At 44.3% G+C, this 17,915-nt stretch overlaps 2 protein-coding genes across 13 annotated transcripts in view; one reads left to right on the top strand and one right to left on the bottom strand.

Annotated features, from left to right (window-relative positions):
• The window catches only part of Pcdh7 (protocadherin 7), a 404,881-nt gene extending 394,894 nt beyond the window's left edge, over window positions 1-9,987 (bottom strand). For 8 of the 9 annotated variants that reach the window (XM_004847171.4, XM_004847172.4, XM_087187428.1 and 5 more), the window contains exon 1: window positions 6,820-9,987. In XM_004847171.4, coding sequence (XP_004847228.1) covers window positions 6,820-9,987 — 3,168 coding nt within the window. Of the gene's footprint in view, window positions 1-717; window positions 1,159-6,819 lie in introns of those variants that run through there. The other variant, XM_004847174.4, reaches the window with a different exon arrangement.
• A 2,993-nt stretch (window positions 9,988-12,980) lies between these two features.
• Window positions 12,981-17,915, top strand: part of LOC147825090 (uncharacterized) — a 195,107-nt gene continuing 190,172 nt past the window's right edge. For all 4 annotated transcript variants that reach the window (XM_087187436.1, XM_087187434.1, XM_087187435.1 and 1 more), the window contains exon 1: window positions 12,981-14,298. In XM_087187436.1, the coding sequence (XP_087043562.1) occupies window positions 14,025-14,298 (274 nt within the window). In that variant the 5' untranslated portion in view covers window positions 12,981-14,024. The remainder of the gene's footprint in view (window positions 14,299-17,915) is intronic.

Genomic DNA, 17,915 nt, shown 5'->3' with positions numbered 1-17,915 from the left:
TTAGTATTTTGAAAATTGTAGAAAATTTTAATAGGGCAGATGGTATAGTAAATCTATTATAAAATAATCAAAGTTTACATATGGAATACTTGTGTAAGGCACATAAACATATACAACATAACAGAGACATAAATATACAAACATAGAGAGGTAGAGGGATCATCCAAAAGGTTCCCTAACTTACCTAAAGCATCACTTATATGACTGAAATCAAGTCTCTTGCTGAACAATATGCAATACACTGAATTCTTAGAATAGATTGAATTTATGTTATCTGACTTCAAATAAAATATTGTTCCTCTAAATGAAATGTACAAAATAGGAAACCACACATTCCTTCAGAAAGTGACTATAGTGATTTCAAGAAATCCGAGAAACTTGAAATTCTCTCAAGAAGTCTATCAAAACAAACAAACAAACAAACCTTGAACATTCTAAAGAAACTTTGATCAGTATTTCAATATCAAGGGTAAAAATCAATCCACTGCAGTATCTGTGTAACTACAAAATCAAACTCTCAAATGTGTTTCACAGACATTTTTATAAATACTGTTCAAAGTCTCTGAATGTATATGTGTAGGTAAAAACATGAAAACACATAATAGCATTCAAAGGGCACACATAGAATGAGCAAAAGAATATCCTTTTGTCCACCAGAACTATCTGCCCAGCCCGGAAGAAGTTACCATCACATGACACATAAAAAATACTGATCAATTTAGATTTTAGTCAAAATTTAATGTACTATTCACAAAAATATAACAGATCTAATTTCCTTTTGATCACACACAGCCAAAGGCTTAAAATTACTGTTGAAATATGGTTTTGGATCGCTCCTAATGACTTCATTATTAAGTCTAATAGGTGCTAACTATCTCCTTGAGCATGGAACTTCTGGTGATTTAGACATCCATTAGTAGAACACTTCTGTATTAATACTGTTTCTTCTATAAATTTATTTATTTGCATACTATTTTTCTTTAAATGAGAAAAAAAAATCTTGACACAAGTGGAAGAAGTAGTGATTGGCTGACACCCCACCGCCAAGGGCTGGCTCCAGCAGGTTTCGGAGTAGCAAGGTCATCAGTATGGTGCAAAGGGAGCATCTTATTAGAGTGGAATTCAGCCAAACACAGTAATGTATGGATGTAGACGCATCTGAAAGAAGGAAAATAAAGATTTATGCAGGTAAAAAAAAAGCAATGAAGAAATTTTTCCCAATGACTATGCTCACTTGGAATGCTGAAGTAGAGGTTTGGGAGCAAGGACAAATTTTATTTATGAATTATATACTTATTTATAAATATGCTCAGAAAAAAGTTAACTTGTCAGAGGAATGCTACTTAGCTGTAATAATTTTGTTGTTTGTACACAGCGTTAGTGCTCAATACAAACATCACTAAATTCCTGAAAATAAACCTTTATTCCGCCTTTAAAACATTAATTCAGCAGAAGTGATAATTAAGCTTAGTTTTAGTGGATTCAGCTCAGTTCCTCTTGAAAATGTGATTTCTCCCACAACACTAGTGCTAAATAAAGCACTGAGTAATGTACCGCAACACAATCCCTGCTTTAGAAAAGAGTCTCAGGGCTTTTTAAAAAAAATAAGAAAGAGAAGCAAAGCTTATGCTAGATATATGTGAGCAGATCTTATACTTTCTACAGAATCACAGTAAATAAATGAATGGTGAATCTTGCCATAGTCTAGAAAATGATTATATGCAGCTAAAATATGAACAATTACTATGTTTTCCAATATAAACCCCCAAGGATATGGAAGTGTCTAATCATATCCATGGCTAATGCAAAACAATGGCTCTGCCACACTACATTTAGTCTTAAAAACAATTCAGAGTCTATTTTTCAAATTAATAAATTCAGTAATTTATATTTTATCCCTATATTTAGAATTTAATGAACTAAATAACCTCCTAATAAGGAAGCCGTCCAGCTAAAAAATAAGAAAATGTCACATTCTTCTAAAAATTTCTAGAAATCAATTTAAAAGGAAAATCTAGCTCATCATTGTGTGTTGAGGGTGGTACTAAGGTGAAGAGCAATTGCAAGGCACATGAAAAACAAAGGAGCTCGGAAATAAAAAAGTTATCAACATGGATGAAGAAGGTAAATGACAATCTCAATTAGAATGAGTAGAGAGTCTCATACATAATGTATAGAACTTTCTATTCTTTTCTATTAAGATAGATTTTTTGGACAATATACCAAAAGCTAGATAGGAACTTATGTCCTTCGTCCTTATTGTCCTGCTAAAAGTAAAAATTCTGTCAACTTGTTGAATATACGTTCTCAATCATGTTGAATTACTTTAATGTAATTTAAATTTACCTTACATGAGGGAAAGAATTTTTATATTCTTTTAAAAATCTATAAATTGTGAATGATAAAATTGAATATAATTTTACAAATAAGAATTAGAGCCTAAAGCAGAATTATATTTCACTGTAAAAATGCCTATCTTTATAGTCAAATACATAGTTATGCATATATAACTACACAAAGAAAGACATAAAAATCAGTATTTTTTTTCTTAAAGATAGTGTAATAAGATAAACAACAGCACTGTACTCTACATTCTATGACTTGGACTCCGATCTACAAGATATCTGATAATTTTGTGATCCTGATCAATTAACTTTTCCACATTGGACCTTCGTTTCCTCTTCTATAAAATTAAAGGATGTTTTGTTCATTATCTTTTAACTCTAAAATACAATGATTTTAGGAACAGGCATTAAGCTATTCATTGTATTATTTTCTATTTTGACTTTGTACATGGTGAAAGCTCTGATATTTTTCACATATCAATGTATGAGTGTCACAATAAAATAAAAGAAACTAGTGGCACCGGAGTTTGGCTTTATGGTGTGATTAATGATTTAGAATAAGCTTAAGATAAAATTTAAATTATGATATGTGGACTTCGCTTTAAATTCTCATATCCATTGAAGATCAACTCATTTCATGACCTTTTTTATATTTCATACAGATCCAGGTAATGTTGCTTTAGGCCTAACTTCCATCAGTTAGCTGCTCTTATGAGCCTCAGAACAAATGTAACAGAGATTTCATCATATACTGATTCACTGAGCCTATTAAGTCTTTGCTTACAGATAAAAGAATCATTTTGTAGATATGATGCTTATAGAACAAGAACCAAAAGCTATGGCTGCCATTACTATGCAGATATACTACTATGAAAATATAATGATGCTATATGCATGTACAAATAATTTGATAGTTTACTTTCTTAATGCTTAACATACTAATAGCAACGGCAAGTCATCCATTTGCTCCTTTTTTTAAAAAAAGAGTTGAGCTTTATTTTTTTTTTGCTAAGTATACAATGGATGTATTGAACATGATTTGATCAATTAAAGAGAACCTTATTCAGACTAATTCAGAAGTTCCTTACAAAAGGCAAACTGTCACTGTAGTTAGTACGGATTTTTTTCTTGAGAATTTCAGGATCAGCTACAAATGGATTTTGAAATGAATGTTTATTCAAGCTAAATTCTTGCCAAAAATAAATTACCTTACTTCCCACTTACTAAATACAATAAAACTTTTACTTGTAAGTGCATTATCTAAATAACAGCATGCTAAAGATAAGCTCAACAGGACTTGAGAATAACAAGCAAAGTGGTAACTGTACTTTTATATTGCCTACGAAGATTTTGGTATTATATTATTCTTTAAGAAAAACTGAAAACACTTAGTGGAGTAAAACACTGGATATTTAAAAGTATATGGAATGTATTTTCCTTTAATTTACAAACCAAAAGCACAGTAGTCATTTCAGGTTACCAATTTTCAACAACTACCAACACCAAGTGTGCCAGGTAAAGAAGGAATAACATGGAAAGGGGAACACTTATTCTCAATAGTGTTGTGAATCCATAATTTGCTCAACTAAATATATTAGGAAGTTGTTAGCAAAGGATTTTGTTTGAACCTCAAAGGTCTATACTATGAAAATTTGGGCTACAGCATCAGTTTTTCTGATGTGTGAATTTCAGGAAAAGATTCCATCAACTCTGCAGCACACATGTAAAGTCTGCCAAAAGGCAACTACAGAAGCTTGATTTGAATGTCTCTAGAGCCTATGAAAACAAACCAAAAAGAAGGGAGAGGCATAGAGGAGTGTATTATTTACAGACTTTCATTTCTACAAAGCTGTTTAACTTACTACAATGTGATCATGAACAGCATTTAAGAGCAACATTTCAAAATTTCTAATCCTGATGGAGAGAAGAACACTATCAGAAACACCACTTCCATTTCATTACAAATTTAAAAAATGATAAGCTAATTCAGAAAAAAAATACAGGTAAAATTAAAGCTATATCAAATCAAATCTCAGGTTTTTAATCAATCTTTATTATAGGGAAGTGAAAATATGCAACCTTCAAATTTTTTCTTAGGTGAATTCACTTATCAAAGGAGGAAAACTGTAATAAAACCCTATGTTGGATTTTTTGAACAAAAGTTTTAATTTAAGAAAACATATCTTGTCAATCTTGTGCAAACTGAAGGCACTATCACTTAAGAATAAAATGACAACTCGTGAACTTATGATACAAACAAAAACCAGAACAAAAAGGGTCTGTTTATGTCAGATGTCTGAATGGAATGTAATTTTGTAAATGGATCCCTTGTCCTCTTGACAGCAATATTGAGGAGATGAAGCGTATCAATTACTATTACTAATTACATTAAGGGGAATGTGTTTCATTTGCCTTTATTTCATTATAGGTCAACTGCTTACTTGTGGTTAAAACTTTATTCATCTTTTGAATACCTAATGACATAGCAGTTTTCCAAAGTCACTTTTAGTAAACTGTGATTCATTTTAAATGCTTTGTGGGTTTTCTCTTTTGGTATATAGACTTTTCTCAGCTAAGAGACTAGTACCATACATTAGTTTATTTATAAGCATATCACTTTGCCTCTCAGAGAAGATGCCAACAGTCGTGATATTGACTTTTAAAAATTCAAGAACATAGAGCTAATCCCATCTGATGAGTCAAATAAAGCTTAAGAGACAGCACAGAACACACTATTATTTGCATAAAATATCTATAAATCTCCCACTTGAGATGTCCACTCCAAAGCATAAGATTAAGGCTCCAAGTGCCATTCAGCCACAATACAAAAGTATTATTATGATGACAGTGGAGAAGTACACATTCTATGGAAAAAGCTCTTCATACTCTTTTGCGCTGCATGTTATTATTTTCTAGGGAAAGTTCTAAGACCTCAATGTATAAGCCATCTTATAAAAGTGCTATTATTTTAACTAGAATCTTTCTTATTTACAAAACTAATACAAGCATCAAGAGCAAAACAAAAATCTATATCTCGGTCCAGGTAAAACATAACAAGGGAAATATAAGCTCTCCACAATATCAAATTTTCTTTTAAAATAAATAAACTATTCAACTTTAAGTGGCTCAAAAGATATTTTGCCTCAAAAGCCATTCCATGCAGGGCAGTTCAAACCTGTGTTTTCTCGGATTGCTTTTGTTATTGGTTATAAGAGGGTATTAAGTCTGTTTCTCCTTAACCAAATAGCTACAATAAAGCACTACAAACAGAAAGTATTGCTGTAGGAAATCAACTTTGAAAGCAGTGAAGAATTAATATCTCTTTTTTTAAATGTGAGTATACAACAATTTTTTTCTTTTTCTTTGGTTTTTCAAGGGTCACACAATTCCATATGCAAAAGACATTCAATAGAAAACCATTATGTGATATTATTTGACCATCATAAATGTCTTTCTTGAGATGAGTTCTGGCAATAAAGAATATGTAATATTTTATTAGCAGAGTTTGCTGCAGTACTACAGCCATTTCTAAAAGGTTTCATTTGTTGTGTGTCAAACTTTGGTAAGCATAAAAAGTAAGTAGTATTGTATGTCACACAAGCGAAACTGTCAAAAATAAATTTTTTTCATTTTCTGAAGTTTCCCTCAGAATATATACATATGACTTTTGTACTGTTTCTACATTTTATCAAGAAATGGCTCTGTGAAATACACCACATAACCTTTATATTCAAAGTATATCACAAAAAGTAGTCTTGCACACAGTACATCAATTATGCACATTTTCGTTGTTTGGCTTAAATAACAAATAGCCCATGCAGCTTAGTTTTGGTTACACACTTTTAATACTGAAGAGAAATAATGCAACTGGTGACTGCATATCATCATAGAACAACTACTGTAGATACCTATTGTTATAAAGTATTAAAATGAAGTTTTTCATGACACTTGAATATCAGTAACATTTTTAAGCCAGTACTTTGGTCAAATTAGTGTTTCCATAGCCCAGACTTGGTACTACATTTGCATCAATCAGCATCTGATTATTTGTAAAATCTTGCATGATGTAGAGCACAGCTAAAACTTCTATAGTGTCCAATTTGCATAGACACCAGTAGTTACTTTAGACAATTTCACTCTGGATCCAATTATCTACTCAAAACTATCCAAACAATACATACATATTTATCCTGTAAATAGAAAATGTAAAATGAATTAGGGCTTCCAAGCACAAAAAGAATTGCAAAACATTATCTACTTTGCATATTTCCTTCAGTGGCTTAATGAACATTAGGTCTCACCTGCAAATAACAGGAAGGCCTCTGCTATATTAATGGTGCTATATTAAATTCCTGCTATTAAAATTTTAAATAATAACCTTTCAAAAGAGAAGACACAACTTTACAGCAGATGATCTCTCTCAGGGTTCCCAGCCCTCTCTGGGGTATTTGAATAGATCTGGAATGAATCTTACCTGTTTGCTGTACTTGTTATTGGTTTGACAGCTGTACTCAGAGCAGTGATCTGATCCAATTGAAATGTTGTCTCCTGTTCCCACAAATGTGTTGGCTGGTGGTAGATCTTGTACAGCCTGGTGTTTTTTTCCTGCAGTTGGTGACTGGGGGTGAAGCTGGACAGTAGGCAGTGGGGAACTGGATTTGTAATGCCTTGCCAGGTCAGGACTGCCAGGCCCACCATTAACAGATCGGTATCGCCCCATGCTTGGGCTGTCTGACAGCTTCTCGTTGACACTGTCATACCTCTGTCCATTTGGTTTAGAAGCTTCTACAGTGACAATGCTGCTGTAGAGTGGCTGCTTAGATTTTTTGTTTTTCTTGTCCTTTTTAGGCTTTTTAGATTTGTCATGCTGTTGGGGTGTAAAAAAGTCTTCGTGATCTTTTTTGCCAGCTTCATAGCCATTTTTGTTTTTGGACCTGCAGTACCTTGCCATCACAACAATTAAAATGATCAGAATCACTGTCATGATGCCAGCAACCACTCCGATGACAATACTGAGTCTCTGTTTGCTAATTTCATAGCTCGGGTCACCAGCAATATCCTGGGTTAGTGGGGTATGTAAACTTCTGGCTATCTGGGAGTCAATCACAGTTGCATTCGAAACACTTTCATTGACAAACACATGCACCAGAGCAGTGGTGGACTGGGAAGGTTGCCCACTGTCATTCACTTGTACCACCAACCTGTGCAAGCCGTAATGCTTATGGGTGAGTTTTCCCACTAAAGAAACCACACCACTGGTGGGATCAATGTCAAACAGCTTGAAGGGATTCCCTCCCACAATGCTGTAGTTCAGGTCTGCATTGATGCCATCATCGCTGTCTGTCGCCAAGACTGTAGCTACAACTGTCCTGACATTACTCGAAGGTGGCAGCAAGGTGTAAGAGACGTTTCTGGGAAGGGTAACTGTGGGAGCGTTGTCATTTTCATCCATCACAAAGAGAGAGACTGTGGCTGTGGCAGATCTGGGAGGATCACCACCATCCACAGCCTTGACTCTGAACGTGTATGTGGTCTGATGTTCCCGGTCAAAAGACATCGTGGAGTAAATGGTCCCCGTGTCATTTTCAATAGAAAAAATGTTGCTGTTCTCCTCTATATAGAGGCTCATCTCTGCATTCCGCCCTTTGTCAGAATCCATCACGGTGACCATTCCCACGGGGCTGTTGGGCTGCAAGTTCTCTTTCACATAAAAGGTAAAAATGTCCTGCATAAACTTAGGGTCATTGTCATTCTTGTCGGCCACCTGCACAATTACTGTGGTGCTGCCCTGGAGCACAGGGATGCCTTTGTCTTTGGCATTAACTTTAAACTCGTACCTGTCGGTCTGCTCGCGGTCCAGCACCGTATTTACAAGGATGTCCCCGGAATCAGGGTCAATAGCAAAGATCCCCATCAAGGCAGAGTCCAGCGAGTAAGCGATCTCTGCGTTTTTCCCGCTGTCAGCGTCTGTCGCCAGCACGGTAGCGACCCTCTGGCCAGGGATGTTGTTCTCCGGGAAGTAAACCTCCACCACTGACTGGCCAAAGACGGGAGGGTTGTCGTTAGTGTCCCCCACTTTGACGACTAAGGAGTTGTTGCTGGAAAGGCTGGGGCTGCCGGAGTCTACCGCCACGATGACCACGTTGAACTCCCGCGCGCTCTCATAGTCCAGAGGAGCCGATGTGTGCAGGAAGTACTTTTTCTTGTTCTGGTCGCCCTCTGTGTCGCTGGCCGGCTTGAGTTGGAAGGGGACATCGCCCACTACGGTGCAGGTGACTACGCCGTTCTCCCCTTGGTCTCGGTCGGACACCTGCACCAGGGCGATGGGGGTGTCGACCAGCACGTCCTCGGCCACGTTGGCCACCCCGTCCTTCAGTGGGATGCGCCCGATCTTGCGGATTTCAATGGACGGCACGTTGTCGTTCTCGTCCTTGATGTTGAGGACCACAGTGGCCTTGTCGGTCTTGGGGGGCTGCCCGCGGTCGCGCGCCATGACTGTGAAGCGCAGCTGGTTCACTTCCTCGCGGTCTATGCGGTGCAAGACACTGAGCCAGCCGGACGTTTCGTCGAGGCGCAGGAGCCGCCTCACGGACTCAGTGGCCGCCCCGAACACGTACTCAATCTGCCCATTGACCCCCACGTCCAAGTCGGCGGCGCGCAGCTGCAGGATGGGGGTCCCCGGGGCGCTGTTCTCGGCCAGGTCAGCCTCGTAGACGCTTTTCTCGAAGCGGGGGCTGTTGTCGTTCACGTCGGTGATGAGCACCCGCAAGATGGCCTGCGAGGACCGAGGGGGGTCGCCGCCGTCGCGCACCCGCAGGGTCAGCTCGTAGGAGTCACGCTGCTCCCGGTCCAGCGCCCCCTTCACGATCAGCTGCGGCTGCTTCTCGCCGTCCGGGGTGTCCGCCACCTGCAGCTCGAACACGCTGCTGCGACCGCCGGGGCTGGTGCCGCCGCCGCCCTCCTGCGCGTCCGGCCGCCGCTTGGAGCCTCCCTGGCCGCCGCCGCTCGCGCCGTTCCCGCCGCCCCCAGGGTAGGGGGCGCTGTCGGCCAGCACGGAGCGCCGGCCCTCTCCGCCGCCGCCCCCGGGCTCCTGGAGCAGCTCGTAGCGCTCGATGCCGTTGCGGCCGAAGTCACGGTCGGTGGCGGTGGGCAGCAGGTACAGCGTCCCCACCGGCCGGTTCTCCTCCACCGTGAGCGTGAGCACGGGCGACGGGAAGGTGGGCGTGTTGTCGTTGATGTCCAGCACGATGACCCGACCCTCAAACAGGTCCACCCAGCTCTGCGAGGGCCCGATCACCGACACCTCGAAGTCCAGGAAGCACTCGTTCTCGTCGAAGATCATCTGACACTGGGGTAGCTTCTCGCGGTCGATGCGCCGCTCGCTGGTGCTCAGCTCGCCGGTGAGGTTGTCAATTTTCAGGTACTCGGAGCCTGACTCTAGGCTGAAAGTCACCTCACCGGAGCCGGTCACGATGCCCAGGTCCGAGGCGACGTTGCCGATCCGGACGTCGGCGGGGCCCTCCTCGGCCAGCCGGTACCGGAGTAGCTGCTTAGCGGCAGCCAGGCTGAGCCAGAGCGGCAGGAGGAGGCAGCAGCCCAAGCACCAGCCGCGCGCCCATCCCGCCGTCCGCATCCTCAGCATCTTCTCCTGCTGCTGCTGCTACTGCTCCTTCTAACCACAGCCCTCTCGGCGCCCCCTCCTCCGGGGCTGGCCACCTGCCCTCCCCCAGTCCTCTCTCCTCCCCGGGAAAGGAAGAAACGAGAGGGGAGAATGGAGGGAGGGAGCAAGAGTCGCGCGTAGAGTCCGCCGGTGGGGGGGGGTGCGGCGATAGATCCTCCTCTTTTTTTTTTCCTCTTGCTTCTTCCGAAAGTTATTGTTTCATAATTCATGCAATGGGTGCTAATTGCCCGCTCGCCGGCCGCCGTGCAGTCGCAGTACTCACAGTTCACGGGACGCTGCGCGCCGAGGGCTCGGTGCCCCCCACCCCCCAAAAGTCATCCCCGCAGCGGGAGGAGGATCCGCGGCTCCGTCCCCGCTCGGTCGGAGCGGGCCAGAACCGCTTCTGGAGGCGGCCGGCGGAGCCGGGAAGCGGCGGGGAGCGAGCTCGCAGCCTCCTCCGCCTGCCAGCCCCGCCAGGCTTTGCTGCTACTCGAGTTGAGTCCAATTCACGTTCCAGCCACTCACTCTGAGACGAAGCCTCTGCTCCGGCCACGGATGCCCAGGCCAAACGCGAGTCGCTTCCGGCACCGGGCTCTGGGGCCAGCAACAAGCCAGTCTCAACTCTGACTCCTCTCAGGCAGCAGGGGAGCCAGTCAACAGGAGCAGAATGAAAAATCTCAGGCAGGTCTCTTCGGGCACGGTTCAGGGAAGACTGCGCGCGTCACAGCGCGGTCCGCGTCCGGGTCCCCCGGGCGCGCCAAAGACAAGCCCGAGCCATCTTCAGAGACGCCCAGAGTCAGTTGCTTCTCACCCACGAGAGCTCGAGTTTCTCTTTTTTTCTTAACAACTCTGCGCAAGGTCATTAGTCACGAAGCCTCCGCCGAAACCGCAGCAGCCTTTCGCCCGCGGGGGCGAGAGCTGAGCCGTGCGCACCGCGCGGTGCCCAAGTTTGGGTTCGCAGCCGCAGAGTCCGTGCCTTTCCTCACCTGCATTCGGCCCGCGTGTCGGAGCTCTGGGATCTGCAGCGCTGTGCGCGATTCAGGGAGGAGATTGCAGCCTCTCTCTCCCCGCTCTCTCGATCCCTCCCTCCCTCCCTCCTTCTCTCCTCCCTCCCCTTCTCTCCTCCCTCCTCTCCTTTCCCCTTTCCCCCTCTCACTGCTCTCCGGCGCGGTCTCTCGCCTTCCTCCTCCCTGTCCCCCAAGCGGGGAACTCGAGCTAAACTTGATCCCTTTGCAGTTCAAAGGTGAGCAAGCCAGGCTCCCGCAGAGGCGACGTTAGCCCAGCAAAAGCGCACGGCTAGCCTCCCCCAACGGCAATTAACAAAGATGCCCAAATCCGTCCGGATTTCCGAAGAAAAGCCAAAGGCATTGGGGCGGGGGTGGAGGAGGAGGAGGAGGAGGAGGAGGAGGAGGAGGAGGAGGAGGAGGAGGAGGAGGAGGAGGAGGAGGAGGAGTCAGAGACAGCTGCCAAGTAGTTTAAAAAAAAAAATCCAGTTTGCCAAAGGGAGAAAAAGTGCCAGTCGGCTGTTGTCTCGGAAGTGCCCTGGCACGGAGGTTGGATTCCGCAGTTGTCTCGTCCCCTTTCGCGCCTGGAAGAGTCTGGTGCGGGCGCTCCCGCGGCCTCTCGGGAAGCCGCGCCTCCCAGTCAACTGAACCGCAAGTGGGAAGCTCTTGCTCGATACCCAGGAGCCAGAAAGCCGCAAGTTTGCCCAAAGTGGTGGTAGCTGCTGGAAGCTCCCTCGCTCCGACTCAGACTTGTCCCTGGCGCTGCGTCGGAGGCGGCACTAACAGCCTAACCGCGGAAACTACACACTTGCGGAGAGCCGGGGAGGAGGGCTCGGGAGGAGGAGGCGGGAGGGCGCACCAGCCAGCCTCCGCGCTCCCAAGCCCGACTTCGGCTCCGGGGACCGCTGCCAGAGTGCCCAGTGTCAGCCCCTTAAAGCTCAGCCTAGTCCCTTCCGTGAGGTCAGCCCGCCCTTCCTCGGCGACGAGGGGCTGCCGTGCTCTCCCTCCCTAGGGCTGATAAATACCCTCCTTCCCTCGGACTACTGCGGAGCGCGTGTGTGAGGGTACGCGGATACGGTTCTCCTTCCTCTCCCCTCTGTGGGACAGTATTCTCCTCCGCAGAGGGTCTCGGGTTCTCAGTTTAGCTTGTGGGCTGGGGCTTGGCTATTGGTAGGTTGGGGACCCCAGGTTGGCATGCGTCCAGAAAGCTACCTTGGTGTTCTTGAAAAAACAAAAAAACAAAAAAACAGGACCCGCTGCTTTGGTGAATGGAGTCCAGAAAGCTACCTTGGTGTTCTTGAAAAACAAACAAACAAACAAAAAAACAAAAACAGGTCCCGCTGCTTTGGTGAATGGAGAACAGCAAACTCCAGAGCGAGCGGGAGAGATCCTTTTTTGGGAGCGCGGACTTCGGATGGCCGGGGCTGGGTGGAAGGTGCCTGCCTTTGTTTAAATGCTTGGCGTTCCCGTCCTTGCGCTAGAGGGGTGAACGGCGTGCGCGCGCGCCTGGGGAATAACACACATGTGGGAAACCTCGATATTATTTTCTGAGCAGAAACCCGCAGCCTTCAGTAACTGGCAAAGTGTAGCGTCACCTATCTGGATATGAGGGAAATAAACTTTAATGGTAACTTCGTGTACCAAGTGTCCCTGGCTTCTTTTCTCTCCTTTTGACTTTGTGCCACTCGCTCGTCCCTGCTACTGCCCTAGGCGAGACTTCCCCAGTTTCCTTTCCGGACCACCGCAGCCCCTCATCACATCTTAGGTTGGCTTGAGCTTTCTAAGCTGGAACCATCCACTCATTTATGTCAGCGGCTGTTTAAGAGGACGGCTCCCAGCAAGATGAAGAGGGTTGGGGTGGACAAGAAATATTTGGGGTCAATTTTTATAATCTCAAAGGAGAACAAGGACTATTCATGGGAAATTGTTGGCCTTCAGCAATTCTGTCCAATCTATAGATGTCCTCTTAAAGAAATATTTAAAGCGAAAAGAAAAAGAGAAAGAAATCCGCTCAGTGCCTATACTCTACAAGATCTGAGTGAGGAGGCAGAATGATTTAAAGGAGACAAACACCAGTAAAGTCTAGGAGCAGATGTAGCGCGCGGTTGTTTGGGCGGACGCAGCGAGTAGGAATGGGGCGGGGAGAGGGAGGCGGCGGCGGCGATTTCTAAGCTCTCCCTACTGTGCATTGCAGAAACGCGGAGGGTGGAAGTGTGTGTAGTATGTGGCAGGGGAGCTGGTAAGTATTTTCCAGTCTGTTAAAGCAGCAGCATCATTCCAGGAGTGGCGGCTCCTCCTCCGAGGATAGGGCCGGGAGCCCGGCCTTCCTCTAGCCCTCCCGCGGCTGCCACCCGAGCCTCTTAGGTCGGTATCTGCAGCATCAGCGAGAAAAGCCCGACGCGCAGGCTCAGTGCGCTCCGCCGCAGTCTCCAGCCGGGGGCGGGGGCGGGCGCCGCAGCGCCTTTGCAGCCGGCTAAGTGGCGGTAACGCCAAATCTCCCTTACACCTGGCAGGAGTACGCTTTTATCTGAACGCCTGCTTTCCTCCGAGCCCGGCCCTCAAAAGCACGAGGGAAGCCTTCTCAGCTCCGAGGCCCTGAGCTGAGCATTCCGATGCGCGGCAACATGGTGCAGCGCCCTTACTCCCATCGCCGCCTTTAGTAACATTTTGCAAACTTTGGGCAGCTGCGTGGGCAGAGATGCTGTGCACTCTTCCTCCTCTCTCTCTCCAAATCGTAAAGTTGAACGAGCCCTTCTGCGTCTTCCCGCGTCCGCCCGCCGCTCCGGCGCGCACTGGCCGGGCGCACCCTGGCGGGGGCGAGGGGCAGGCGGCTTTCACCCGCGCGCTGCACGTTTCTTCCCGGACGCCGGGGGGAGGGGAGCGGCGTGTCCTTCACAGTGCAGTGGTTTCCTCCGTGAGCGGGAGGTAGTCTCCAGCCCGCCCCCCTCGCTCTCAGCCCTACCAACTCCGCCGCCGAGCCAAGCCGGCGTGGGAAATGGGTCCGACGTGTGCTGCATGGAGAGCAGCGCGGCCAGACTGCCGGGGCCGTGGAGCCTCCAGGCCTCTCTCCCTCCCCTCATCGGTCCCCGCCTCCGACCTTTCCGCCGGAGCAGCCAAGAAGTGACACAGCTTCGACCAGCGGCGCGGTTCTTGGAGAGGGGGCGGGGGAGGGAGGTGAGAGGAGCCGCGGGGCGCCCTTGCGGAGCCCCGACACGGAGTCCCCTTCCGCCTCCCCCCGCCCCCCGTCTCGCCGTTGACCCTCTCACTTCACCTCCTGCCGGCGCGGAGGGTGAGTGGAGGCGAGAACCGGCTGTCCCCACCCCCGCCCCATTTCCGCAGCCTTAGAGCCAGTGTCGCAAGTGCTCAGCAATTTCATTAAATGGAACCGGGGGGTTTAATCCCCCCCACACACACACACTAGACCTCACCGAGGGAATTTGATACCCGGCTTCGCTCCCACCCACCGGCCCCGCCCGGCTTCTTAGACCCCAGGCTGCATTTATCTTCCCAACCTGAGAGGCAGGGGTTCTGAAGGAAATGGGATCGAAAGTGTAAGCGGTTGCAATAAATTAAAGAGCTTACTGCTACTGCTGCTTGCTGCTGCTGCTTTGGTGGCCAGAACTGAAGAGGAAAATGAGAGCAGTGTCCTAAAGCCTGCATTGATCAGAGCGTTAGGACGTCACCACATGCGGGAAGCAACATGTACGAGGGAATGTGGAAATGTTTGGGATTTCTGTTTATTTCGTTAGCTTTTTACAGGACAATAAAAAGAAATGTCCCTTTGCAACCAAGATATAAAAGTGAAATCGATTAAGATATTCTATTCCGCTATACATTGAATAAAAACTTGACTGATAATTCCTTTTCTATGCCAAATATCCTACCCTAATATTACAATATTAGGTAATTTTTTTCTTTAAAAAAATTTACCTACTGACTCATATTGCTTAGAATTGCTTTGCAGTTAAGAAATTTCAATGACTGAACTGAAAAATAGCATTCAGGGTCCCTCATGTAGCTTAAGCCACAAGCATAAAACAGGAATAGAAGCAATGACAGCAAAAGTTTATAGGTAAGAACACAAAGAACTAGGTGCCAGCGATAGAATCTCAGAGGGGATTTTATTTAGAATAGAAGCCGTATTATTCACAATCATACGAGAAAAAGGTTAAATACAGTAAACACGATAGCCAGTTCTGGAAAGAAATATATAAAGCAGTTTGACTGAAAGGGAGAAAGCGACTCAAGAACTCCACCAAGGGACAAAAGAGGAAATGACACCCAACATCTCCGAATCTGTTGACCTTTCAATTTAAAAGGTTCTTATATGTCCTCTTCCATCTATGTAGACACGTTTTAGAACTCTTTATCATCATGTGCTTTTGGTAAATTTGATACTCCAGTCTTTTTTCTCTAAATTTTAAAAATTATTTTCATTCCGAAGTTATTTTAAATAGTAATAATAACTAAACAAAACTTGTTTTCTATCAAGTATGATTCTAATCCTTGGGATTGAACAACTTGAGGCTTATTTTGCAGCTTTAAATTCATGCCCGAAGTATTAAAATGCCCGTAGACTGAAATGGCTAAATTATTCATTGCAATAACAGCCTTTTCGATGGACATTAAAACTCAGTGATTTAAATAAGGAAACCACAGATTTCCTTTTAAGCAGGTAATAACTGCTTGCCTCAGTGGTTATTAAGTTGGTTTCTAGCCAAGAAATAGAACCAATTGTGCTGTGTGAATCATGAAATCATGTTTGCAAAGCTAAATATTACAATATAGCAATAAAAGAACACGTCAAAAACTACAGTTTATTTGTATATATTGGATAACTATAAAGCATTTCTACGAGATTAGTATGAAAACCTTGTTTGTAAAGAAAAAGAAAGCCTTGGAAATAAATTTTCAATTTTTCTAAGTACCACTTTATACATTGTCTGATTTTCAAGTGCAGTAGAATTCCTTAGGCTTCAAAAATAACACTTGACCAAAATGATTTTCCCTTTGAAGTTAAGGATTGAAATTTGGTTATTTTTCAGTTTCTAAAGTTTTAAGTACTGTAACATATGTGATTTAGCACAGATTTACAATTTATGCTATATATTTAAGGATCCAGTCAGTTGCCACAATGAAAAAAATTGTCTTCGATCAACATTTAATTAATTTGTGGGCTTTTTCCAAATTTAAATTAAGTTTAATACATTCTCAACAATCTATGTTTGGGGCAACACAGTATTTTAGAAAATTTGGGTGAGTTTTAGGATAAAGATCCTTGATAAATCACAAGTACTATATTCTACATAGGACTGTCTGAAGCTATTCCATTTCACTATCGATGGTAAAATTGGAACTGTCAATGCCCTTTGCATGATGAACTTGAGACATTTGGCCTTTCTTCACTGTCCTGGCAAGATCTGTCAAATGCTTTGAATAATGACCTCTAAGCTAGATAATATGTATGTTAAACATTTTGTGAAGGAGTTCATTATAATGAGCTTTCATAAAGATGATACTCAAATGAATGACCTTGCTTCTACCAGGAATTTTTGAAAGTTAAGAACTGCCTTTATAAAATGTAATCATTATATCAACCTGTGCTAAGTAAATCACTTCTTAGGTTAATTATTAATACTTGGTACTACAAAATTTTATTCAAGCAAATTTAAATAACTACTTTCAGAAAATACATACTGTGCATTGTTTCTAGGCCAGGCAAGGTAATAAATTTGTCTGCTTTACTTGCGATGAATTTTTCAATGGGTGGTCCTCCTGTAGTTAGTATAAGATCTTTCTCCTAATATTTCTGAGCTGGGATCTAGACCTTGGGTAAGATTGCCCTTTTTGGCCCCCTGGTGGCTAGATGAGACCATTCACTAGTTCTGGACAGCTTTGAGCGGAAGGAGAATTTTACTTTTGGGAGTAAGCCGGTGGGTGAAATGAAATCATTGTTCAACTCTCTATAAGTATACTGGTTATGAATCTGACCTAGGACCAATAACTGGAAATAGTTGTAGGGATAGAGATCTGTAGCAGGGAGAAATGAGGGACATACCCCCCCCCCCCCCGCGCACACACACACACTGCAAGGAGAACAAGCTTAACCCCCGTGAAAAGCTGACAGTCTGCTGAGGCTGCACCTCCTCTTCACACTGTACCCTGCAAAGCTTGGTTTGCTAAGATCAAAAGGAAAAAATCCTTGGCCCTAAGATGTAAAGGGCCTCTGAAAAGACCCTTCCCTGTTGTCACTAGTAATGAGCTAAGTGAATCATTAACCAATCAAGCAGGGGAGCCCTCAGCCCAGAGGCAGGATAGGCCCCAACTACTATAAAACCAGCATCTTGAGGCCCCCATCAATGGTGGCTCCTTTTCAGGCAACCCTGCCTGTCTCTCTGTGAGAAGGCAGCTGTACTCTTGCATTTTTGCTGAATAAAAGTACATCTTTGCCTCTATGCGTTTGGTCTCTATCTAATTCTTCCATAACCTTCTTCATTGTCTGGAGAGTCAGGCCCAGGACTATGGGGACTTTCCACCTGTCTCCATCCGGGACATAGTCAATAAGCTTCTAACTGACATTTGACTTCAAAAATTAGTAGTACATTTAAAGGCTTGTTTCAGCACTTATTTAATGAATTATCCAAGTAGAGCTGAATTAAACATTTATCAAAGTACACAATATGGGTTTCAGCTTTACTAACCTATAAATCTGCAAGTGTTCTATTCAGTCACAAATAGAAATACAGTTCCTTTGGTGAGACAGCTTTTTCATTAAACTACATATATTTGTACTTGACAATTTTTGTCTTTTTAGTGTTTGTTTGTTTTGTTTTGCAAAACTGAGGATGAAATGAACCCAGCACTTTGTGCCTTGTGTGTGCTAGACAGGTGTTCTGCCACTGAGTT

This window comes from Heterocephalus glaber, unplaced genomic scaffold, assembly GCF_053883595.1.
Source record: "Heterocephalus glaber isolate CG9 unplaced genomic scaffold, H.glaber_assembly_v1.0 deba00001509, whole genome shotgun sequence".
NCBI lineage: Eukaryota > Metazoa > Chordata > Mammalia > Rodentia > Bathyergidae > Heterocephalus > Heterocephalus glaber.
Note: the sequence above shows the minus strand (reverse complement) of the source record. Positions and strands in the feature narration are given on the sequence as shown.